The sequence below is a fragment of the Aspergillus steynii genome (genome assembly GCF_002849105.1).
Source record: "Aspergillus steynii IBT 23096 chromosome Unknown P170scaffold_2, whole genome shotgun sequence".
Classification (NCBI taxonomy): Eukaryota; Fungi; Ascomycota; class Eurotiomycetes; order Eurotiales; family Aspergillaceae; genus Aspergillus; species Aspergillus steynii.
In genome coordinates this window covers 1,509,490-1,533,954 of record NW_020194399.1, presented here as the reverse complement: position 1 = coordinate 1,533,954, position 24,465 = coordinate 1,509,490, and the positions used below count along the sequence as shown (strand labels likewise).

Sequence of the window (24,465 nt, the reverse complement as noted above, 5' to 3'; positions counted from 1 at the left end):
AATAACCGGGATATTCCCAAGTCCCCATTCGTTGACCCTCGATACTACTCATTCAGAGTGCACGCCCCCCAAAGCAGTCGCTTGGATAAATCAAAATGTCTCATTTCATTTTGCTCCATTAACTAGGTGCAGACGGTAACCTCATATCTGGAAACGAAAAGGAAAGAAAAGGAAATAAAAATGGCCATACGTGATACACCGGGCTGCAAATGTTCTTGAGTGCGACAACAAGGCAACGGCCAGCTTGTTCCCGATGCTTCGGCGCTCGATCATAACTGACCGAGTGAACAAAGTCGAGGCCTTGCCGGAGAAGGTCAGGAAGAGTAGTGTATTGCAAACAAAAAAAAAATCGTTATGAAGAGAAACAAAGGAAAGTCACCGCATCGTATGACCGAACCTCCTGTGGCCGAGTCCCGAAATCGGTATCATAGGTCGTCGGGGTCGTCGGGGTTCTCGAACAAGTAGTTTGCTGCCAACTCTTCGTTCTTATCGCAGGCAAAATACGCCTGGATAACCAGATCGCGTGAGAAACCGAGGCGGCAGAGCTAGCACTAGGTTAGTTCCAACAAATATCTCGGGGGTGGAAGGGGGAACCCCAAAAAGTCACGTACACGTTCAATAGCATCTCTTTCTTCTTCAGTCACGTGGATTTGATGCGTGCCGGGGGGCAGTGCGGCATCATCCTCTTCGCTCAGAAGCTGAAGGAATTGTTCCTCGTTCTGTCCAATAAGCTGCGCAATTTGGGGATTGCCAGCGGCGACCTGCTGGAGGATGGGCTCGAGCATCTGCGGCTGCTGTTGGACCAGCTGGCGCAGCTGCTGGAAGTGCGGGTTATTCCGGAGAAAATCAAGGTTAGGCAGCCCTTCGCCACCGGCTGCTGGAGCACCTCCGCTGCGAGCCCCACGGCCGCCCTCCTGGCCACCGGCCTGAGCGGCCGCCTCGAAAAGATTGACGGGCTCGTCAACGCCGGTCGTGGTGGGGGCGCTTTCTCCGGAGGCAGGGGGTGCATCTTGCGAGGCGGCAGCGGCAGCCTGTTGCTGTTGCTGCTGCTGTTGCTGCTGCTGTTGCTGCTGCTCCTGTTGGATGTTCTCTGGGATTCCCTGCATGAGGCAAACAAAGACAAGCAAGCATTAACCCCTGTCATTTCCAAAGCATTCAAAACACAGGCAAATTTCGACTCACGTTCAAAAGATATTCGATGGCGCGATCGGGATTAAAGAACGCGGCTCTCATCGCACGGTTGATGTCGGATCTCGGGAAACCCATGCTTTCCATTTGAGCGATAACTGGCTCACTCTGGGTGCCACTTAACAGGGTGGAGGGATCATTGAACGACGATTGCGACTGGGCGGTATTGGCGGCAGCCGGAGACGGGGTCGCGGGGACAGCCGGAGCAGAAGTGTTCGTAGATGGAGCCGGGGCGGAAGGTGCAGCTGGCGTCGAGGCAGCGGCTCTTGAGGGTGTGGAGGGAGCTTGCGAAGGAGTGGCCGTGGAGGACGAGCCCTTGGGCTGAGCAAAGCGACGAGGTCAGGCCGAGAAGCTCCAATATGAATTATGGCCGTCAGGCAAAGGTGAGGCTTACCTTGGACACCATACACACTATAAAGCCCTTCTCCTCAATGTTGTACGTTTCGATGGTTTTGTCATCTTGCAGGATTTTTCCTGTAGAAGTTGAACGGCGTGAGCGAGGGGAAGCACGGACAGGACCTTGGCACAGGCGCCATATCGTCCATCATTCCGAATCAATCGAGGTCGGAAATCCAAAGAGTGTCCAACGTACCGGAGTAGATCAGTTTCAGTTGAGGAACTTCCCAGCCCTTCTCCTGGGAAATCTTCTCCTTCACTTGCCCGACCTATCATGTCGCTCAGCCCCGCACCGAACAAATCTTGACGGGAGAGGGATCACAGGCTTACCGTCTCGGATGGCTCTGCATCGATAACAAACTTCTGTTGTTTCAGATCCTAGAGAAGGAAAGTAGACACAGGTCAGATCCCACGATCGTGATGACGACGGGCGTGGCGGGAGGGGAATTCGGTGCAGCGTACTTTGAACGTGAGCTTCATCTTGCGCCACCGGAAGAGCAGAGATGGCTTTGAAAGACAAAGGGGAACCAAAGACACTCAAAGATGGATGAGACGATGACGGGGGGGATTTGATGGAACGGGTGGGATGGCAATGGATCGAGGAAGCAGAAGATCGCGGGGTGGAAGATGGATCAGATCGACTGCGAAAGAACTGGCAAGTGGGAGAAACAGCGATGACGAGGAGGAGGAAGCTGGAGGCGGTGACGCCGGGCCCAGCCACACGCGCCACAAGTCACGCCCCTCTCGCTACCGCGCCACCTTTCATCCTCTGTCGTCCTCTGTCGTCGGTCTTCTGTCCTCGATCGTCGACGTCGAACGGAAGTACGATCCGTTGCGCTTGCATGGATCGACGCTCGACTATCATTCGGTCGAGCTGAACATGTTACGCACTTGCACCCCAAACCCACGCCTGCCAGGATCCCATACGGAGCACCACGGTATTTCTCCGTGTCCCCCCTACGTTCTTCTTTCTCATTGCCATTGTTGTCGACTCTTCAGCGTGGCAAGAGTCAAAGCCCGTCCGGATGGATGTGTCTCATGGATCTATCACACCGGCTCCTTGCGGTGGAGACCACCCCGAGCGGGCTCCAACAATCATCCACCAACACATTCCTCACGCTAATGATAATTTCACGGCGTCGAGGCAGACAGTTGATCTAAGTCTCCCTCTCGATCTACCCTGATCTCTCCCAGGGCGAATCAAAAGTGGCTGCGATGCCGCTGCTCAGTTTCGTTCAACCTGGACCCGATGTTATCACATCGCACCTCAAGGTCGCTCGACGTATCATATTTTATGGATCCGGAGGCTTTCTCTCAATCAGCATTATCCGTGTCCCGTCCTGGAATCCTCACGGATGATCGATCGTTTAGGGCCATCCCGGGAGACTGGTGATCGTCCCGGCCGCCTCGCACAGGAAGCCACCCAGCCTTGACAAATTGTTTTCTGGACGTGTTCCATGCACATCTAATTTTGTCTTGAGACGGGCCTGGAGTCTTCGTACGGGTAACCGGGGCGGGAATCGTCTTGCTCACGGCTACTTCCCAGACATGTGGACCGGGTTGCGTGGGCGATGATGAGTTTGATGGTCAACGAGTAAACAAGACCAGTCCACGCCTGATGTTCTCGAGTATGGCAGGTATGCCGCCGTGCAGGTAACTCAGCATGGAGTATGGGATGGAGTCAAGGGGAGGCGTTGCATCTCGCGAGGCTTTGGGGCATGGGTGTACATATGTCGTACTGGATGTATGTCCCCGTATGTATGTATACTTATATATACATACATGGCATTGGGTCCAAGGTCGGTTTCATCTAGTCTGTAAAAAAAAATAAAAAAATAAGAAGAATAATATAATAATACCGATAATCGAAAAAAAGAAAAAAAGAAATCCCCATTTATGATTTTATTTTTACAGCTCCCATGCCTTTTCCAGATCCCCTGAAGGGGGGCACTGACAGCCCCATATCAATAAACCCCCCTCCCTGTCTGCTCCAATGCTAATCCTGGTCTCGTTCGAACGATTCCATGCAGCACAATCCAAATACTTTCGGGGAACGCATCCCCCCGTCGCTCTCTTTTTAGTTTGAAAGATATACTTTCGGTCCTTCCGGCCTGCTGGGTTACAGGGTCCCAGTCGGATATTTACCCCAGTCGTCCCTCGTCCGTCCTCAGGCTCTGTCGGCCGTACTCTCTAGGTAATTTCTCGCTCGAGGCATTCCTTTTGAATTAGTCCCTGGTTCTGGAGACGAAACCCACCTGATATTCTGCACCATAATGATCCTGACGTGACTATGACGAAGACTTTCCTTGACTGCTGATGATATCTCGACCTTCTACCCTCATCTGTCGTTCAAAGTATCAGAATCACCACCAATTGACACGGCAGTCCCCATACAAACCTCACTGCCATCCTTGAGCCTTTCCCCAATCTGTTAATCCGAAGGCCATTGTATCGTCATTGAGATTCAGAGGCGTACTTTTGCCTCCGGACACACCCCCTCAATGAACCTCACCAGGCCCAGGGCCTCTCTGGCCTACGTGCTGGGAACGACCGGTCTGGCATCAACTTTCACGGTCACGATTCTCGACGGGGTATGCTATGCATTTGCCAAATCTCTCCCGTCTCATATATCCGCCATCGAGTCCGCCATCGTCAGCCTGAGTGTGATTAGCTGCCTTGCACTTTTCGCGTTGGTATCAATCTGGGTGTCCGACATTGAGAACGGACTTCGCCGGCAGTGGAAAGGCTGGAGAGCCATCACCTATGGCATTGCCATAGCCTATTTTTCCCTGGCCACCGGGATCACGGCGGGGGCAATAGCGTGGAGCGCCGTCCAATCCATCACAGAGGCCGATAAGTCCCACCTGACTCCGAAGCAGCGGACTCTGATGGTCGTCCGCTGTGTGATATGGGCCATTTCCGTCCTGAGTCAGGGGTTACTTGGAGGATACCTCCTCATGTCGATGTCCAAAAGAGGACAGCGTATTCAATGGCCGAGCTCGTTCTCGCAGGAGCTTGAAATTCTCCCGGACCACACCAGCATCAGGCCCAGCAGCCCGTCCAAGACGCCGTCGTTGGTCATCACGGATTCCCAGCGCGAGGAGGACCGCAGTAGGACCAACCAGGAGCTCGAAGCCTCGGCTCAGCCATCCGCCTCGAGTGCGGCGTCCCTGGTCTCTCATCGGTACTCTGGCAGAACCTTGACTCAGCACGAATCGAAACGAAGTTCTTTCGATCAGAACCCGCAGCATCCATCCGTCCCGGAGGGGGCCGTGACTCGCAGCAAGATCAGCGGGTGCTCTGATGACCACTCGCAGAAGCTCCAGCGCCGACACTCCGAAGTCAAACGGTCGTTCGACAGCCTCATCCTGCGGACCGCGTCCGGGCGGTCGTCGCCGGCCAGCAATTTGCTCCAGCCAGAAGTGTCCCGGGGATCAGCCGCCCCAACCCTGACGGTGGCGGACGAAAGTCACATCCACCCATTGTTTCGTACAGACAGTCCGTCGCCCGCCCCGACTCCGACGCCCGGCACCGTCGTCATCGCGTCGCCCGCCGCAGGGCAGATCATCTCGGTCAAGACCCTGAACCGGGTGCGATCCACCAACTCGCTGCGGTCTCATAGCACCCGAAGTCGGTCCCCCTTGTTTGAGCGAATGGATCATCCGGACGATGCGTCGGCACGAAGACCAGCGCCTTCTGGGGAAAACAGCCAGCAGCGTGATCTGGCCATCCCCAGTTTTATCATGGCTGCCGACATACGGAGAAGCATCACCCGGTACGAGAAAAAGTACGATTTGCATGAATCCCCTCACGAGAGTTAGGAGGGGTGGGCCGTAGAGGGGATGCAGCGACGCTTCTTCTTCTTCTTCTTCTTCTTCTTCTTCTTTTTTTCTTCTTTCCTTCCCCTCCATTTTCTGCGTTGTACCATTTTTCCTTTGTTCCTAGATATCCCGGATGTGTAGCGCGGGCGGTGTTCTATCTTTTTATTTTGAACCTTCTTGCCTTACCATAGCCCGTCATTTAGCCAGCTGTCGATTATAGAACCTAGTCAATCGGATGAACTGATAGATAAACCAATGTCCCGACTATTTCTTCCTCCGTTCCCTCTCGGGCCCCTTTATACAAGGGAGACGAGGAGGGGGGGGGGGGGGGGGGGGCTTGGATGCGATGTCTCGACCACCTGCAGGCTCGTGCGACGGCGACTGGGCAGCGTGTACAACATCCTTGTGCCACCGCTGCTTCCAGAGAGGACAGGCCGACAGGCTTGTTAATTCGACCGATATCCATATTCCCGGGGAAGAGGCTGGAATCTCGTGACCATCTCCATGCGACGCGACCCCAGGGCGCGGCTGGATGTCTCCATTCCTACGGGAGTGAAGTGACGGTGAGCACAATGGCGGTCGGGCGAGCAGCGCGTCCGACTAGCGGTAGGAAGCTCACGAAATGAAGAGATTGCAGGAATCGTGGCGGCATCCACGGACAGCCATGGGCATTTCATGTGCCTGTGTGTACGGATAGACGCTAGACAGACCGTAGACAGCAGGATTGGGATCCACTTGGGATGCTTGCATGGCCATCCATCCATGGGGTGGTGGACCTTCGCAGGGAATCAACGTGGTCTAATCGACGACCGACTGGGCCTGTGGCATGGCTGCTCATCTGCATTTGATTGCCGGAGAATGACTTGCGATCGAGAGAGAGAGAGAGAGAGAGAGAGTTGGCCCCAGTCCCTCCGCGGTAGGTATAGTGGCTATAGTTAGACGGAAGTGGGTAATAAATACGACCGGCGTTTGGAGTAGGTAGACTGTTAGGACCAGGAAAGAGGATACTATAATAGATCCAAGGGAATTATCCGAGATCGAGGAGAATGCGATAGGAAATAGAAGATTGAATTCTTTGGTGGGGGAAGAGAGAGAGAGAGAGAGAGAAAGCAGGGAAGTGAATTCTTTGAACCAAAATAATTTTACCAACGAATTCCCGCAGCCAAAAAAACTCACGTTTTTCCCTTGCATTTTCTTCTTCTTCTTCTTCTTCTTCTTCTTCTTCTTCTTCTTCTTCTTTCTGCTTCCTCTCCCTCTCTCCCTCTGTTGGTTCTTGAGCTCTCGCCGCTTCTCCCGTCCTGACGATTTTCCCCGTCGGAAGTTCTCCTTCTGCATTCTTTTGCCTCATCCCCGTCCATCCCCGAACTAAACCCGTTGGCTTCATCCTCTGACTTGAACATCAACGTCAACGTCAACGTCAACGTCAACTTCAGCTTCAACTTCAATTTCTCACTGACTCTCGTCTGCTTCCTTTTATTCCCCCACACTCTCCTGCATTCCTTCTTGCACTGACTGGCCGATGCTCCATCCCCCTGATTCCTCCCCATCAATCCCTGTGATCATCAATTCCATCCCATCCTGGTCTTTCATCTTCCATCCTTCTTCTCCTGCCCCCTATCGAAACCACATCCATCAGACGGTCCAGGAAGATCGAATTCCGCCGGATTGTCCAGCGTTGCGAGTCCGACTACTTCATCCGGCGACTTACTCCGTAAAATCTACTGGCGGATCCACTTGGCCGAACCGCTTTCTTACTCTTTCGGCGACTACTTTTACTTCACTCGCAACTCTTTTTTCCTCGTCGCGCCTCTCGTTCTCCTGCTTCCCTTTGGATGCGCCGTTGCATCGTCTAGTTCGGTAGGTCGCTTGTACGCTTTTCCTGGTCTGCCCTCGGCTTTTTCGTTTTCTGTCCTTCCTTTCTTTTTCCCTTTCCTTTTTCCTTTTTCCTTTTTCCTTTTTCCTTTTTCCTTTTTCCTTTTTCCTTTTTCTTTCTTTCTTGCCCCCTTCAATTTCCCTCCCCGACACGTTCTCCCTGCCGCATTCCACCGGCATCGTCTTCCCCAAATCTTCATATTTCCATATCTCCATATCTCCATATCTTCTCGGGGGTCCATCGTTACAGCTACTCCGCCGTCTCCTGGTCAACACCTTGTTTCTTCATGTCCCTTCCCCCGCCAATGATCTTGTGTCTGCTCTCCTGTTCCACCACAGCGGCTCTGGTCTCTTACTTCGTATTGTGTTGTCAATGACTCCTGACCCCGTTTGTTGGGTTTCTTCCCTTCCCTTGCGTTCTTTGAACCCACTCTGGCGCTTTTTCCTTCCGCTTCTCGATGGCCCAGTATATCTCCATTCCTCATCTACTCTCGCACCGCTAGCCCCAAAGCCATCTTCCCATCTTCATTGGGCGTATTCTGCTGCGTTGCCCATCTAACCAATCGCGCACGTCCCCCTTCCTTGTATTCCTGCTACTCCGTCGATTCGCGTGTTCGTTTCGCGTCTATTCTTCCCCGTGGCTCTCTCCCCGTTGGAAACGTTCCTCTCCATTGCCTCTGGCACTAACACGCCGTCGCAGAAGACCGCGATGGGCGGGGTCAAGCGGAAGATCGAGGCCACCAAAGGGTCGACTGCAGCACCTTCCGGCGGCCCTCCTGCCACCCCTCTGAGCATCGATCGTAAGTCTGTCCGGCGTTAACTGCCATCTGGGCACCTCTTCTCACCAAGCCACAGACTCTGCTGCTGGGGACACTTCGCACATTCGTGTGACTCGAAGTCTGCGTGCAAGCCAGGACGCACGTGCCCACCAAACTGATACCAACAGAAGCAACGCTCACACCCCCACCACCAGCAACAAGAGTGGTCCTAACCGTCCATCCCGAATCATCACGCTCAAGACTCGTCCACGCGTGTCCAGTACTGCTGCAAGCAATGCCGCAAGCTATGCCGCAAACAATGCAGCAAGCGGTTCCGTAAGTACGACTCGTGAGACCCGTGCCTCTCGAACGCGGGCCGCTCTGCCTGCTGCCCCGGCTGCTCCACCCCAGCTGGACGGCATGGCTTCGTCGACTGTACCGGAAACTCCTCGATCCAAACGGATCAAGCGGGGTCCGACGGTCGAGGAAACCCCCCGAACGACGAGACAGTCGGCCCGGTTGCGACCGCACCTCCAGCCGGCCGCAAGTGAGAATGCGCCGGCCGAGGCAGACAGTGCAGTCAAACGACCCGAGGAGGCTAGTCCTTCCGTGGGTGTTGCCTCTGGCACCCGGACTCGCAAACGAAGTCGACAAACCGTGGACGGGATGAAACCCCCGGTCCACGACGCCGTCCCTGACCCTGCGGAATCGCTGCCCAAAGCGCCTTCTCCAGACGCCGCTGCCCCCGGAAATGCACAGGATGCCAAGCAGTTGGATGGCGAGCCTTCGCGGAGCCTAACCATTACATTTCCCCGGCCCGCAGACGAGACCCGCGACGGTGCCGCTTCCCCAGAAGAGAAGGACAGCCTCGGCGAATCGATAGCTGAGGAGGCCGTGAGCCCTACCACGAAACCAGGCAGCCCGTTAGCAACCCGAAAGCGCAGATCTTCGGAGGCCGAGGATGACAGTGCTGCCGACCCCAGCAGTCCCGTCGCTTCCCCCAGCAAGAAGCCCAAGGTGGAAGAAGGGGAGCCTGCCTTGGAGAACCCATTACTAAACGACCCTATGGAGAAGCCCGAGTCGCAAACGCCGGAGGCCGGTGCAGCGGAACCTAAAACCGACAGTGAATCTCGGCAGATCACGGAGGAGGTTGAAGGATCGACGCCCGAACTTGCCATGGGTCCTGCCGGCGGCAAGACATTCCGGGGTGGTCGGAATCGAGGGCGAGGGCGTGGCGGGCGCAGCAGAGCAGCGGCACGCTTTGCGGCAACCCGACGTGGGCGGGGCGGTGCTCGGAGTGCCCGCGGAGGCCGCACGGGTCGTCAGCTCGATCGCTCGAGTGACGTCGAGCTTGAACGCTCCCCGTCCCCCAGCGCCGCTACGCAGAAGCTCCGGGATCGTCAGCGTGAACTCGACAAGGCGTTCAAGAAAGTGGCGGCCGCCCATCGGCTGGCGTTGGCCGTGCTGGCAGACCAGTCCGAGAAAAAGCTCGCCCGAGATAAGAATGCCCATAAAAATGTCCCCGAGTACGACGAGATCAATGACCTCTTGCAAGAGAGGCTTCGAGAAAGACAAGCGTTGTTTCGCCGAGAGTACGAGCTCAAAGTGGAGCAAGAGAATCGAATGTATGCCGCCAACAAGGAGATCGTTGAACAGAGGTTCAAGGTGAGTGGTCGCGCTACGCTTCCTAGTGCTTGAGAGAAGCCTGCTGACCGTCATGGATGGCAGACATCGGCACGCTATATTCAAAAAGAGCATTTCTACGCCAGCCAAGGAGACTATATGGCTTTTGTGGAGGGCCGTCGGGCGGCGGAGGATGACGAGCACACCGAGGTAAGCCTTGCCCTTGTTACAGCGGCTCCATCACCGCAGCTTATCAACTGATGCACGAACGCGCAGACGGACGGCTCCGAGACCGAGCCGGAGCGGGGACCCATCGTGTCCCCCGCGAAGGAATTCATCCGCGGCTTCAACTCCACCTTCGTTCGAGATACGGCGGGGGCTGCTGCCTACGATCGAGGCTACCATGGCTGGGAGGATTTCGTCCAACGGGCCAAACTGGGCGATGACATTGACCCGCAGATGAAGGAAATCGGCGACACCGCTGGCGCTGGTGGCCTCTCTACCCGGCAGATCGTGGACATGCTCCTGGAGGCAACGGGAATCGTCGAAGTGCGACATAGCGGAGCACCGGGGCGGGAGTTTTATCCCCCAGTGGCTGCCGCCGTGCGTCCGACGGCGTTATTTGCTCTGGCCGACGTCGCGGCGGCCGAGCTCCCTCGTCCCTCGATGATCCAGGCGACCCCCCGTCTTCCCACCCATCGAACGCTTCTCCCTCAGCCTCCGCAACCTCCTCAGCCTCCGCAACCGCCGGTGGCCCACGGACCGACGGATCCCCGATCCTTCGTGCTCCCTCCTCCCACACCCCATCGCCAGCCGCCGCGTCGACTTCTTCCTGCGGCGCAACAGATCCCTCCCATCAATGAGCAGCTGGGACTGCCCGACCCCTTCGCCTCCCGCAGTGGTCCCCCTCAGCTTCCGCCGCCGCCAGGGTCGAACTTCCAACGGCCACCGCTGCCGGGGTACCTCGCTGGGCCTCATCCGGCGCATCTGTATTACCCGCCGCCGCCGCCGCCACATGGACCGCGGCCGCCCTACTGAGGGGGGATGGTTATGGCTATGATTTGAATTGTTTTGTTCTCGAGCGACCTGTGATTGGATCTGTGACTTAAGTTTATTTGTTTTTTTTTTTTCTTAGTAATTCCGAGGCTATATTTGGAGTCATAATACTTGCTCTTACTGGTGCAGGCAGCGTAAGGAGCGTAAGCGTAAGGCCGATGACTAACGATGGATCATGATGACTCGCCGCATGACTCCTCGCCCCGATCGGGACTAGCGCCGCGGGGCCCGTCGAGGATTTCGTTGACCGGAAAAGATTCTGGTTTCAATCAAAGATCTATCGATCGGTCCTTCTTATATCTTCTTCCCTTCCCCGACGACGGCGTCACCTCCCCTCGTCCTCACCCCTGCTTCCCCGTCCGCGTCTCAGCGCCTCGTTCGCCCAATTCTCGTCCGGCGTTTCCATCCCCCTCACCACCACCACCACCCCCCCCACCTCACATACTCGCCTCGTGCGGGCCCTCGGTCGACCATCCTTCGCCATTCCCTCCGAATTGTCCCTTCAATCCAGCATCCTTAGAATCATGGCGGTCCGCGCTCAATTCGAGAACTCCAACGAGTGAGTGGTTCCCGTCGTTTTGATCCGCCGACGTCCCACCCCGCAGAGGAAGTCCTTCTTCAGCCCGCTAACAGTCAACCTTCGTCCGACAGAGTGGGTGTTTTCTCCCGTCTTACCAACTCGTACGCCATTGTTGCCATCGGAGCCTCCGAGAACTTCTACAGGTACTGCCGATTTCTTCTCCCCGTTCGCCCTGCGAGCACCGGGCTGACCTAGTCGATTGCGCAGTGTATTCGAGGCCGAACTGCAAGATGTCATCCCCATCTGCCATGCTACCATCGCCGGAACTCGGATCGTCGGCCGTCTAACAGTCGGGTATGTCTGAAATCACCTCGCGTGAAGGCGCTGCTGCCTCGTGCCTCTTGGAGATCCTCGCCTCTCTGCCGGGAGCTAACACCGGTCTAGCAACCGCAACGGCCTCTTGGTGCCCACCACCACCACAGACCAAGAACTGCAACATCTGCGGAATACATTGCCAGATTCGGTGAAGATTCAACGGATAGAAGAACGTCTCTCGGCGCTGGGAAATGTCATTTGCTGCAATGACCATGTGGCATTGATCCACCCGGATCTGGAGCGAGAAACCGAAGAGATGTAAGATTTTCCCCCTCCCCCCGCCGATGATTGTATTCGGTCGAAGGAAGAGGAGAAAACAAACTGACAGGAACCAACCATAGCATTGCGGACGTCCTCGGAGTCGAAGTATTCCGCCAAACTGTCGCCGACAACGTCCTGACCGGCTCTTATATGGCCCTCTCCAACCAGGGTGGTATCGTGCACCCCAAGACCTCGATCCGTGATCAGGACGAGCTTTCCTCGCTGCTGCAGGTGCCTTTGGTTGCCGGTAGTGTTAACCGCGGTAGCCCCGTCGTGGGTGCCGGTATGGTTGTCAACGACTGGTTGGCCGTGACGGGTCTGGACACGACGGCCACCGAGCTGAGCGTGATGGAGAGCGTGTTCCGGCTGGGCGAGATGGGCCCTCGCGGTGTCGGCATGGGCGGTGCCAACAAGGAGAGTATCGTGGAGAGTTTCTACTAAACTCCCCGATCAGAAGTTGGTGGAATCAATATTTTCTGTGACGATTTTTCTTACGCTCTGCCCCTCGGACCCCCTCTCTCTTTTTCTTTTTTTCTTTTTTTTTTTTGTGTCCCTCGTCCTTATATCCGCATCGTTTTAGGGAGTCGATTGTTTGTTTCTTTCTCTGCTTGACTGGACAATTGACATCGCATGGGGAGAAGAATAAAAATCATCTTTTGCTACACATAGGTTAAGGTATCTTCAATACATACTGGATTGGGTGGGCCAATGATGTGCTTGTCTCTCACGGGGAAAATCCAAAATGATTCCATTCTAGATTGATCGGATCAGGACCAACCTGGGTAGATGGAAGAAACTATTTCAGAACTGAGAAAGACGTTTATTTAGTTATACACTGATCAAAGAGAGGCAGTCCGACCATCTCTTTTCCTGCCTGCTGCTGTTGGGTGGAATCTCCAGAGGGTACCTATGCAATATAACCAGTAACTGAGCGCGAATATAGGGGGTATTGACCGTGTGCGACACATCAAAAATAAAATAGCATAGAAACATGGTGAGAATCAAGAGGAATAGAGTGACGAAGATAAAACAAGGAAATGAAAGGTATTAAAAGAAAATAGATACGCAAGAAGATCAACGCCGCTAAACTCCTGTTCGAAATGCTTCAAAAAGAAGGCCAAAGGGGGAAAGAAAATGGGAGAAAAACAAAGGAAATAGAAAAGAAAGACGACAGGCCGCTTACACCCTCCCTCCCTTCAATGCGATCGCTCGAGCTCGTTCAGGTCCGGCGTGTAATCTCCATTGGACTGGGATTGTTCCGTCGGGTTTTCCCCAGTATCATGAGGGCTCTCGTCGTTGCTCTCGTCCGGAGGTGGCGGCGGTGGCGGCGGCGGCGGAGGCGTTGAAGAACGTTGTCGTTTGGAAGACGAAGCAGCTTCGTCGCCGGCGATTCCCTCTCCGATGTTAGACTCGGATCGCTTCCGTTTCTGACCCCCCTGGAGATCTTCCACGCTTGCGGACGTCTCCTTCTCCTCGGCCTTATCTCCCTCATCGTCGGACATCTTGACATCATCCAATGCCTCGTCGTCGCTGGGGATTCGAGGCGTATCGTCTGGTTTCGAGTCCGTTCCTTGCGCATGCTTCTCTGCTTTCCGCTTCTCGTAGGCCCGGTGTTTCGCTACGGCTTTGTCAAAGTATTCTTTGCAGAACTTCTTCACCTTCTTCTGCTGCTTTTCGTCGATCTTGGTGGGATCGTCCACCCGGTTGTTCTTGAAATCAGAGTTGACCAGCTTTTTGGCTACCTACGAGGCGCAGAGTTCTGTTAGTAACGGAATCCCTTTCTTTTTTTTTTATGACGGAGGAAGGGTCGGAGCTTACATCTTTAGCATAACGCTTCAGGTCGTCTTTCGGAAGTTTGTGCTTGAATTTGTCCACGATGTACTTGACGTGAGGAAATAACTGACGGAAAGAGAGAGCAAATGAGCACTATGTCGCAGGGATCAGGTCAAGCGGATTATTCCTCACCGTATTCTCGTAGAGCTTTTTCCGCTTCTCTTCGCTGTAGTTCCTCCACTTCTCCTGTGATTCCTTTTTCTCCGGGGTGGGTTTGGAGGTGTGCGGGGTGGCTGGCGTGCCGGTCTTCTCCTTAGGGGTGTTTTCTTTGGCGTTCATGATACCGTCGATGATATCTTGCAGCGCCTTGTCTCTCGATTCTTTAGGCGGCGGAGGGGGTTGAGGCGCCGGCACCGTAGGGCGTGTCCAGGTGGTGTCGCCACGCGCTGAGTAGTAATATGTCCGCCCATTGGATTCGGCGGCAAACCAGCCTGTCGGCAGCGGGTTGAACTGGCGGCGAAATGGTCTAGGTCCGTGATGGTGCGTGTTTCGTGCGCCGTGTCCGCCGCGACTCTGAGCGGCCGGCCCGCGGGGGGCCTCGATTGATCGCGATCTTGATCGGGAGCGTGATTTGGATCTTCGCCGCTCATCGCGAGCGTTCGTCTCTCGTCGCTCAAACTGATTGACCGCCTTCACCTGTGCGAAGGCGGCCGGGTCCCTCTTCATCCGCGGAATGCGGTAGCCGACTGCGAGCGTCGACCAGCCTTGCAGAAGCGCAGCCGCCTTCTTCTCGACCCGCTCCTCACCACAGCTCGTCAACGGTTGAATGGTCGACTCGATTTTCGAATCGATGATCTTGTTCCGAGTCAAGCGAGGGAACCCGTCGAGAATGTCCAAGATCTGCAGCGCGACATTGGTATCATCCTTCCACATGGCCAGCTGCGAGTTGAGAATTTGATAGCCGTGCATCTTGACAACGCGATTGCGAACCCGCTCGTCCTCGCAACGCTGGATGCGGCCCAGAAGTTTGACTGCGATCCATTTCTCCTTGCACTGCATCAAGGCCGCCATGACCTTGGTGACGCCATTTTCATCCAGAGACTTGGGCTGCACGCTATCCACATATTCTTCATCATCCTCGCCCATCTTCTTCTTGCGCGGGCGCTTAGCCACCGCGGTATCCCATCCATCCGCATCGTCAATTCCCAAGGCTTCGATCGTCGCATTCGAAAGCTTGGTTGCCCGCTCCGTCTGGGTCCTCCCACCAATGAAGCCCGTGCAATTTGGTTCGCCACAGTAGCAGGGCTGGGGGTCAGCTCCGTAGCGGTCGACGTTGTAGTTGAAGACAAGCTCCTCGCCCGGCTGAATACTCCTTTCCGCAAAGATACCCATGCGAAGCTTCTCTCCGACGACCCACTTGTCGACATAGCAGTTGGGATTACACGAGTGGTTACAAAACCGGCCCAAATTGCCCCTTTTGGTCGCGTCGACGAATTCGCCCTTGCTGAGCGACATGAAATAGAAATGTTTGATGCCCTCCTCATCGTACTGCCTCATGCGCCGTCGGAATTGGCCTTCGTTGATCACTTCACCCACATACTCAAAGATGAACTGATGCGGTCGCAGGTCGGCCTCGGCACGCAGTCCGAATCCTTTCTTCTCCGTCTTAATGACAGACACAGGAGCGTACTCTCTGCGCTGAAATCGCTGGTTTTGGCATTCCGGACCACATCCACAGTCTCCCATACATTCGATTTTGGTTGCGCGATTGATGCAGTCCGAGTCCTCTCCGCACGCCAGATTTTGACCGATCGATGATTCTGCCCTACGTTAGGAAAGAGCCCAGATTCGCGCGCATACTCATTTACTCGATTCATAGCGCAAGAAGCGAGATAGAAAACATAAGGAAACCCGGAGAATGGTGGAAATAAGGAAGGGGAGAGGGGGGAAATGAGGAAGTGTGTATTCGTAGAAATCGGAGAATTGGTAATCTTCGCAGACATCCGTCTGTTGGGATCCGAAATAAGATGGCACACGTGTGGTAAAAGGGGTGCAAAGAAAGTCCGGGAAGAAATAAATAAAGGAGGGGGATAAAAACTTACCCCATTCCTCAGCACAATCGCATTCCATCGCATGTTCCGTATATCCCATATATTTGTTGGCATACGTGCAGGTTTCCATCAACTCGAACGTCGACCGAGCTTCCGCGGTGCTGTTGGGCAAATGCGAGAACAACTGCGGTGGGCGCGGGACAACCTTCTGGGACGAGCTGCGAGTCAACTTGGGAGGCTGCCCGGGCTCCAGTTTGACGGTGATGTCGCCCGCGATTCTCTCCTCCGTGCTGGAGGCATGGACGTCGTGTTCATCGAGATGCTCGTCCCTTTTGATCGGAGTACCGGAGGAAGACCGCGATTTGGTGGCGGGGGCAGCAGAACCATTGTTCTGGGGCATCGTGGGTGGTGAGTTGGACGGCCTGTCGGGGTCATCCTTGATCCCAGCACCTCCGCCGTTTGAGGTGGGAGCCTCGGTGGCACTGTCGGGCTCCAGCTTCATCGCGGTCACCCCATCCGTTACGGATTCAGACTGACGGTCCGCGTAGCCATGGGGGAACATGACGACACGGACGGCGCGCGCCAACTATCGGGAGCCAGCAGGGGGGAGGGTGAGAAGGGCGGAATTGGCGTTGGATGGATGGATGGATGGTGGAGTTGAGAAGTTGAGGCGAGGGAGGGAGAGGGAGAGGGAGAGGGAGAGGGAGAGAGGAAGAGAGGAAGACGAGAAGGCGGGCAGAGCGAGAGGGGAAAGCAGGAGAAGAATAGCGAGTCTGGAAGTGGTCGTGAACCAGACAAAGTCCAAAGTCGCCGTCAAACAATTTTTTCCCTTCCTATTCCGCGCCAAGAAATGTCTGCGAGGAAAAAGAAAATCGATTCCAGGGATTAGTCCCTTTTAATACGCTTCTAAAAGCTCTGGATGACCCCGGCGCGTATGCGCTCCGGCTCGCTATTCATTCATTCACTGCCTCATGGGGAGAAAAAAAAAAAACATAAATAAATAAAATAACATAATACGATTTCAATCCCCCCTTCCGACTCGTCTCTGCGCTCGCGGCGCATCGTTCCCAATCACTCGCCAAAACCTCGTCAACATCGACGTAAAGTGTTGGCCGTTGGCCATTGGCACATCGGTCGGGGATTGGAAATCTCCAACCACGCCGATGCAAGAAGTCGGATAAGATCATGTTGCTGCGTATCCCCGGACGCGAAAGGTTCTCGAGAAACATAGGGACTCATGCTTGGCTTCGCCCAAGGGCGGTTGGTTGCCTTGGGTGGCCCCTAGACAAAAAGCGTGTACGTTGTCCGAGCCTGCACCGATTGCAAGCTCTTCCAGTAAGACTGTATAGTCCCACGAGATCAGCCTAACGTGGTTCTTTCCCTTTCCCTCTCTCTTTGTTTTTTCTTTACCAACCCTAGCCGGACGGTATATGCTCGTCGCTATACACGTATGGGGCGGGACTCATCGACCCAAGAGGCGGGAAAGACGGAGCGGGGGGAAAGATGAGGACGATAGCCCGCGAGGGCTTGTAGTCAGGTCATTTCGTGCCTAAATGGATGATATTCGACAAAATTTAGTTTTCACTTGAGTTAAGTCCAGGCCAACGTAGAGACAGATATCTGGACGAACGATGCATTTCCGCTGCACAGGTCGGATCAATGCTAGATTTTTCGGAGCCAACCGCATAGCCGGAGAATAAAGGCGGGATTCCAGCTGTAGGGAATCAGATCAAACATGGCCCTCTCCAGCCGTCAAACGGCCAGGTCAGCCTCAAATGACCAACATTTCCCGGAGAATGTACCGAGACGGACTCCGTCGAAAGTGAGGGAGAGCAGGGGACTGCTGCTTTGCAACGACAGTCGGGTGCGCCGAAAACAATTCCAAAACCATAGGCCATGAGAAGACCAGAATGATCGGACTATCCTGCGCATGCAGCTTCTATCTAAGGGTGGCTGGGAAACATCAGAAAGGATCTGCGTGGGACGATGAGACGAGACGCAAATGATCAGTCAGCAGAACGATACGTCCGATCGATTCCATGTCCTTTTTTTCTTTCTTTTCTTTTCTTTTTGGTGGGAATGTGTCCGTTCTGCAACGTCGGAAATGGAGAAGAAAAAAAAGGCCCCCCCAGAGAGAAAAGGGATTAACGCAATAAAAATAAAAAGGAAAAAAAATAAATAAATAAAAATCAAAGAGAGAACGTTGAAGTTCAGCCAGCGGGTAACGATTGGACGCAACGATCGCAAAAACAGCCGGCGATCGAGTTAAGCGACCAATTCAATTCGCAATGGAGAAAATCAATCAGCGGCAGACCAGACGAGACGAGTCCAGTCCAGCCCAGTCCAGTCGACTTGGTGTCATGGGTGGATTATCTAGTGGATTCTATTCTTGTGACCGGTTGCTGCAGGTCAAATCCTCGACCCCAAACCCATCGGGATTGTCGACGGTGCATGAACGGGTGGTGTCACCGTCACCGGTTCAGGTTACGAAGACAGGGTATTGAAGCGTCCCCCGAGGTCAAGGAGAGAGAGAAGCGTCCCTGAGGCGAGTAAGAATCATGGCCATGAAGCCATGCGAGCGAGTCGAACGGACGAAGGAAAGAAAGGTCGCGGGGCTAATGCAATGCAGCGAGCGACGGTTCGGGGGAATCCTTCTTTCTTACAGACGGACGCATGGTACTTCGTCCGTACTCCAGCGAAAGAAAGAGATCTTTTGGATGGGTCGATTGACGGATGGATGGATGGATGGATTCGATGGATTGGATGAATTCGAGTCTCCCCAGGGGCGATGACTCAGCCGGGGGGACCTGGCGGGTGGGGCAGAGGGTGACTTCCGCCCAAGGTACCGGGTACTTTGCCATCCTCGCCGGGCCGCCATGGTCTGGATGTATGTGCTACCGACGGACGGAGTTCCCCTTTCCCCTCTTCCCCCTCCACCACCATCTTCCATCCTCATCGCCCTCCCACCGCCAACTTCATCGGCAGTCCATCTTCCCCCTCCCACTACTCCGTCCCATCTTCATCATCAATTCATCGTCTTCCCCTTCGTCTTCCTCGATCCCCCGGGATAACTGGGTCAAACTCTAAATAACCAATGGCTTCCCTTGTCAAGTTGCCCATGCAGCACTATCGCGGGCTACGGACGGACGGTTGATTCAAATCGGCGGGGCGCTGCTTCTCCTGCATGCCGATGGTTCTCGTGCATGGGCCGTGGTGAGTATCGAGCAGATGCTCCGGCTCCTCTGACTGGCGATTCTCCCGACTAAGAATGCCTGGCGACCACCCGACAGTCGACCCGTCAAATGAAAATCAGCGGCAACGCTGCCTAGCTCAGCACTACCACTGCGACGATGTCGCACTAGCCGGTTCACAAGCGCGGTGGTGGCATTAGCCCGCCTGCCTTGTGGATGAAGAATCCTCATGTTTTGTCGATTCTCCCGCCATGGGATTTTGGTCCCGGTCGACTTTGTCGGCCCCTACCCTCCGGTCGACAATAACGAGGGCCAAAAAAAAAAAAATAATAAATAAAAAAGAGGTTCTGTATTACGACTCCGTCTTATGGCTATTATTGTTGTGTCTCTCTTTCTCGCCGGTATACACCCTTCGTTTTTTTTCATTTTCATTTCATTTTATTTTTTTGCCCTCATTTCTAAATTCTTCCCCCTCTTTCGGTGTAATTCTTTTCTCTTGGTTTTCTCCTCTTTGCGTCTTTGATAATTTTATTTGTTTCTATTTCTATGGCCTGTGTTATTTTCCCCCGTCATGATTTCCCCTGTCCTTGCGAACCCCCTCATCTCATGCATATTCTGCTTTTTTTTTTTTTTTTTTTTTTCGGTCTCTTCCCCTTAGCCTCAATCCGAAATTACTAGCGTGCCTGAGAAGTCCCGTCTCATGGTCAACTGTATTGGCCAGAATCCAATCCTTGCAGGCTGTTCTTTCCAGGACCTTCGAAACTAACGGGATCCATTTCTTTACCCAGCCTCCAGGATTTTGCTTTCGTCTGCGTCTATTGCGGAGCCCGTCAACCCCACTCTGCGGTTATCATTTTGGCTCCGCTACTATCAACTGTGTCCGCCATTATTATTGATGGAATGTATGCCCGCTATCGTCAGAGGGGCCAATGCACGCCGCTGCATAACCAATGTCATTTCCTTGCCGTAACTGTGATCCGTACAGACCTTGAGGATTGAGCACATCGGACAAATACTGTCGGGATGGATCGACCGCATCATCTGCATGCGGGAGCTAGCCCCGAACCTCGCTCCTGATTCTGGAGCTTCAATTCTGAGCTTCCGACTTCTGAGCAACAATAATGTCGACCGACCCAACGTCCCGGACACGGGTCTCCACCCTGCACTAATCCTCTCCTCTTGGGCCATCGGGATTGCGTTGTTTCCCGTGGGAGGGGCTCGTCAATTGCCCCGGAGAGAGCGAACGACTCTCGCATTTCCCCATTCAGATGCCAGGCTTTGGCGGTTTGCTTGTCACCATTGACATCGCCTTGAGTCTCCCCGGTTCTCTCCCTCTTTTTCTTTTCTTGCGTTCCCTTTTCGGTCGTGGTTGCCGTAGTTCAGGGAGTACAACAGTAGCCCCAAACTGTTGCAATTGTTTCTTCAAGCCGGGCCCTGAGTTGGTCTTTGGCCCTTGTCCCCTCGCCCGTCCAGGTTCCTATCGTTCCGCAGCGTCGTGCATTGTTAGCCTCCCTCTATCGTTCCCTTTGGTTGATTGACTGATTAATTGATTTTTTTAATTATCCCCCCCCCCCATTCCCCTTGATCTTTTTATTTTGGCGCCCCTCTTGGCTTGTTTTGGCCCTCAGTCGGGACACGCAGGACTAACGTGCCCCTCCTCGGTGTTGTTTGTTTCCTCCCGATCCTTCCTGACGCTTGGAATCATCTGAAACCGTCGTTTTTGAAACGCTATCCTTTTCTTGGTAGAACACGGCCTATCCACCCCCCAGGCTGGTTGGTCCGGTCCACCTCGTCCGGCTTCCTGTGGCTTTTCCCGGCCTGTTTTTCTTTTTCTTTTTCTTTTTTTTTTCAAAAGAAAAAAAAAAAGAAAAAGAAAAAAACAAAAGACCTCCAGAGGAGACACTAGGGAAAAGAGTCCCTGCAGCTTTCCTCTGGCAAGCCGGACGCATGCCTGCTGTCTGCACTGGGCTTTTTCCTGCGCAGACCCGAATTAAAAGTCCGTTTGGTCAGAAAATGCTCCTTGAAAAGCGCGCGAGTGTTACTTGCCTACTTGGTGCGCGTTTCTCTTACTTGTCGTGCCCCCCTCCCTCGCTGTCTCTCCCCTTTTCGGTTTCGATTTGATTCGGTGTCGTTGCATTTCTTTATTTATCCGTTGATCTGTAGTATTCTTATTTTATTCTTATTTTATTTTCTTCTTATTTTATTTCCCTTGTCCTTTCCTGGGTCCCCTTTTGTGGCCTTTCATACAGAGTACGTTCGTTCACGGACTCGGTCACAATGCATCGTTGAAACGGTTTGTTCCAGAACCCCATTCATTCGCCAGCAACGACAAGCTCTCTCTCTTTCTTGTCTTCCTCTCCGCCAGAGCCGTTGGCCGCTTGTGGTTCCATCCTGTTTTGTTTTGGCCTTGGCTCCTCCCCGTCGCTCGCTCTTTCGCTCTCTACGCCGTCCCTCGAGGCCTAGAACCAACCGTGGATTCGCCCTCCTGCGTCTCTGGTCTGGAGATTTTCCTTGTATATCTGTACCTCGCCTACGTCGCTGGCATATCCAGGCCGAATCTCTCGTGTGTTGCATCTCGCCTTGCATCTGACCCATGAATCCCAGGCCGACCTCCAATGTCTACTGTCCGTCCCATGTGCATTGACTCCCCTCCCTTTCTTCCTCTCTTCCTTATCCCACTTGCTGCTTCTTCCATTTGCTCGTCATCCTGGTGCTGCTAGCCCATTTGTCGATTCCTATCCGAGCAACCACGTGTTTATACACCGTTGTAGGCGCATCGTTCCATTTGGGAGGCTCCGTGGTTTTGTTCTTTCTTTTTGCTTTCCTGACCTTCCTCCTTTTTCGTTCCTTCTTTTTTCTTTTTTTCTTTATTATTATTATCTTCAGGATCGAAACTTTTGGGGAGGAATCGCCGTTGCTTTCCCTCTGTATTGTCCTGTGGTGTCGTAGTCGCGTGACGCGTCTCTTCTCAATAGTGGTGCCAGTTGGAAGTCCGGTGCTTTCTTTCGCTTTAGTTCTGCTGGACACCATTTGTATATGGTGACGGGAAGCCAGGGATCTTCGTTTCCATGGTCTGCTGGATATGTCGAATCCACCGGAACGGCCATGGACCGAGGAGGAGAAGGTAGGGATGATTTCCGTTTCCCCCGTGAGAACTGTTGCATTGCTCTAGTGAATACACTGGCTGTATTGAACTTTTTATCTTCCCACCTGCGACGAGGAAGCCGATTGACTGACTGGATAATCGCATGAGTCTAGTACACCCTGCTTACAGAAATCCTCAAGAAGGCAGGATTTCCCTCCAGTCATCTGGTCAAGATGATTCGGGACTTCAATATCTCCCCCAACTGGGCAGATATTCCCCTCCCTCCAGGTACAAACTTGCCGGCACCCTCCTGCCTGTCTTCTGAGACCGTGCCATTCATGTTCTATTCCTGTTGGATCAAGACTGGCGATCTCGACGCGGTGGATTGTTATATCAACTGAGACGGCTGACCTCCTCTCTAGGCCGCTCTATGAATTCCTGTCAGATGGCATTCGTAAACATGGTCCAACATGTCCAGGCATCGGTCAATCCAGGCATGGGGCCTTTCCCTCTACCACGTCACGAAGCCTCGCTACCACCTGCGCCTTCATTCGAGGGCGGCAATGTCCGCAAGCGCCCTCTCTTCCCTGCTGACAAGCCTATGCGTGCTCCGCGAGCAATCCAGCCTCGCCCGGCGGGAGCGAGCACGGCGTCTCTGAGCAGCGAAAGTGGCGCGTCGGCTCTTGTCTCCCCGGGTGCGGAAAGTGTAGCGGCCAGAGGCGAGCCCCCGCGCAAACGAGGACGGCCAAGCAAGGCCGAGTCGGAACGACGCAAGGCAGCTGCCGAAGCTCGAGGCGAAACGTACCCTCCCCCGCGACGGTCTGGCTCCAGCAAGATAAAGATTCCCTCTGCACCAACTAGCCCCGCCGGGGTCGAGCCATTCGCGGCTACATTCACACCCCAGGCCACGGCCAGTCGGCCCCCGCACATCCCCCAGCCTAATCTACGCTACGCGCCTCCAATCGCAAGGACGATGGGGTTCATTGGGCCCGGTGACGATGATCGGTTAAGAGACCCAGCCAATCGCGACATAGACCCGGCATTGAGAGAGCTCCCTCGTCCAACGGAGATGAGACAAACGTTACCATCCCCACAGGCGCTGCAGTTAGGGCATAGGGAGACTATGGCACGAGTGAATCCTGTCGAACGCCCTTTTGAACGACCTCATCCCGACAGAGTTCCCTTCGCAGACCGAAGAGCCCTTCTTCACCCTCCCAGTAGGCATCATGACGAGCCTTCCGTGTCGAGCCCAGAGATGTCAATGCGCCCTTCGAGTGAAAAACGAACAGAATAATGGTCAATACCTAGGGGCTCACCCGATTCTTGTTCCAAAAACCATGAAGACCCAACAAAAGAACACCACCTCCGATACCAAACGACAATTTGCAAGTGATGTATCTACGACCTCTAAATCCATTCATTCCGGCATGAGATGAGTTACAACGAAAAAGAAGCTATGATCGACGCATTTTATTTATTTATTTATTTTTTTTTTCTTTCTTTCTCTTCGTCCGTTCACTATCCTTGCGATCACACTGCCAACAGCCCCATTCTCGTTCCTATCTCCTCATACTACATATAGGCTTTAAGCCTATGCGACGAATTTCTTTGCCCATGCTTGGCGCCCAGATTTTACTTGATCTATTTCGGGTCCTCAATGTGCGACGAAGGTCGACCCTATGGATTGGATAAACTATGATGTGAACGAACGCGCAAATCGGCCTGGCCCCGCAGCTGGGTCTTATCTCTTTCATCCGTCATTTTCCTTTTTACGACATGGCTCAATGGCGCTGAGCTGCATGACCCCACTTCTAGCTCCTTCTGCATAGCGAAACTGCCCTGTTCTCGCAGGTCAAGACTTTCTTTCTATCCTTGGTCGTAAGGAATTCCACTCGATGTTGAAATCGAATGACCGTTATGAATATAATACTGAACAGAACTCTACATTCTCTTTTCTCCTGTTCTTTCTTTCTCTTATATTTCTTCATTCATTTATAATGCGTTTCATCCTATTGGTTGGCCATCTAGAGACAAATGTTCAACCCTTGCATGTACAATTACTAATTGTTTATCTCATGATGCTATTTATATGTACAGCTCAAATTTTCTTGGCTTGTCGGTTTCCCGGGCAGTCTGGCGGTAGCTTAACCACGCAAATAAGCTTCACTCACTCTTCACTCTACACGTCTTTTTCCCTATCAAGATTACTATCCTTTGCTCTTGAAAAGCTGCCGCCGGAGAACCATGGGTTAGAATGCCCCATTGCATCACCCATGAGGGTGTCAGGATGATGGGTCCACTTCACTTGATTCCAAGATGCAGGAATGGAAGCCTCAAGGACATGCGTCATACATTGATGACTATCCCTCTATAGGTACCAGTCCGCAAATTAAGCACGTGGTGTCAAGGGTCCAGAGATTTTGGGCGGGCCTTCTCTTTGGGGTCATTTCTTGGTAGTCTTGTACAGAACACATCAAGTCTTCGACAAAAAGCGT

The 24,465-nt window shown here is 53.7% G+C and overlaps 6 protein-coding genes across 6 annotated transcripts; 4 read left to right on the top strand and 2 right to left on the bottom strand.

Moving 5' to 3' along the window:
* Positions 1-335: 335 nt before the first annotated feature.
* On the bottom strand, positions 336-2,232 carry P170DRAFT_433703 (putative UV excision repair protein (RadW)). The gene is made up of 7 exons (XM_024848556.1): positions 2,047-2,232; positions 1,915-1,962; positions 1,781-1,853; positions 1,583-1,662; positions 1,183-1,509; positions 612-1,100; positions 336-545 (listed from the first exon to the last, which is right to left on the bottom strand). Exons 1-7 carry the CDS (start codon positions 2,062-2,064, stop codon positions 426-428), a joined length of 1,155 nt encoding a protein of 384 aa, XP_024707130.1. The 5' UTR covers positions 2,065-2,232; the 3' UTR covers positions 336-425.
* A 1,853-nt stretch (positions 2,233-4,085) lies between these two features.
* P170DRAFT_471753 (uncharacterized protein) lies at positions 4,086-5,405 on the top strand (the record flags this gene model as incomplete). The annotated part of the gene is made up of 1 exon (XM_024852865.1): positions 4,086-5,405. The coding sequence occupies one exon, from the start codon at positions 4,086-4,088 to the stop codon at positions 5,403-5,405; it is 1,320 nt and encodes a 439-aa protein (XP_024707129.1).
* Positions 5,406-7,986: 2,581 nt separating this feature from the next.
* On the top strand, positions 7,987-10,696 carry P170DRAFT_351665 (uncharacterized protein; the record flags this gene model as incomplete). The annotated part of the gene is made up of 4 exons (XM_024843884.1): positions 7,987-8,077; positions 8,133-9,700; positions 9,764-9,868; positions 9,935-10,696. The coding sequence occupies 4 exons, from the start codon at positions 7,987-7,989 to the stop codon at positions 10,694-10,696; spliced, it is 2,526 nt and encodes an 841-aa protein (XP_024707128.1).
* Positions 10,697-10,995: 299 nt separating this feature from the next.
* Positions 10,996-12,417, top strand: P170DRAFT_506752 (translation initiation factor 6). Its single transcript, XM_024854413.1, has 5 exons — positions 10,996-11,273; positions 11,366-11,437; positions 11,502-11,588; positions 11,679-11,867; positions 11,951-12,417. The coding sequence occupies exons 1-5, from the start codon at positions 11,239-11,241 to the stop codon at positions 12,309-12,311; spliced, it is 744 nt and encodes a 247-aa protein (XP_024707127.1). The 5' UTR covers positions 10,996-11,238; the 3' UTR covers positions 12,312-12,417.
* Positions 12,418-12,643: 226 nt separating this feature from the next.
* On the bottom strand, positions 12,644-16,538 carry set2 (SET and WW domain protein). The gene is made up of 4 exons (XM_024848555.1): positions 15,746-16,538; positions 13,836-15,463; positions 13,689-13,769; positions 12,644-13,612 (listed from the first exon to the last, which is right to left on the bottom strand). Exons 1-4 carry the CDS (start codon positions 16,254-16,256, stop codon positions 13,067-13,069), a joined length of 2,766 nt encoding a protein of 921 aa, XP_024707126.1. The 5' UTR covers positions 16,257-16,538; the 3' UTR covers positions 12,644-13,066.
* Positions 16,539-21,967: 5,429 nt separating this feature from the next.
* On the top strand, positions 21,968-23,264 carry P170DRAFT_348341 (putative AT DNA binding protein; the record flags this gene model as incomplete). Its single annotated transcript, XM_024843671.1, has 3 exons — positions 21,968-22,009; positions 22,144-22,258; positions 22,393-23,264. The coding sequence occupies 3 exons, from the start codon at positions 21,968-21,970 to the stop codon at positions 23,262-23,264; spliced, it is 1,029 nt and encodes a 342-aa protein (XP_024707125.1).
* Between the last annotated feature and the right edge of the window lie 1,201 nt (positions 23,265-24,465).

Coding starts and splice junctions, on each gene's coding strand:
- P170DRAFT_506752 (XM_024854413.1), top strand. CDS start 11,239: ATGGCGGTCCGCGCTCAATTCGAGAACTCCAACGA. Junction 11,274..11,365: donor CAATTCGAGAACTCCAACGA/GTGAGTGGTTCC, acceptor TTCGTCCGACAG/AGTGGGTGTTTTCTCCCGTC. Junction 11,868..11,950: donor GAGCGAGAAACCGAAGAGAT/GTAAGATTTTCC, acceptor AACCAACCATAG/CATTGCGGACGTCCTCGGAG.
- set2 (XM_024848555.1), bottom strand. CDS start 16,256: ATGTTCCCCCATGGCTACGCGGACCGTCAGTCTGAATCCGTAACGGAT. Junction 15,464..15,745: donor CGATTGTGCTGAGGAATGGG/GTAAGTTTTTAT, acceptor AACGTAGGGCAG/AATCATCGATCGGTCAAAAT. Junction 13,770..13,835: donor AAAAGCTCTACGAGAATACG/GTGAGGAATAAT, acceptor TCTTTCCGTCAG/TTATTTCCTCACGTCAAGTA.
- P170DRAFT_433703 (XM_024848556.1), bottom strand. Junction 1,854..1,914: donor ATGCAGAGCCATCCGAGACG/GTAAGCCTGTGA, acceptor GCGACATGATAG/GTCGGGCAAGTGAAGGAGAA. Junction 546..611: donor AAAGAGATGCTATTGAACGT/GTACGTGACTTT, acceptor ACCTAGTGCTAG/CTCTGCCGCCTCGGTTTCTC.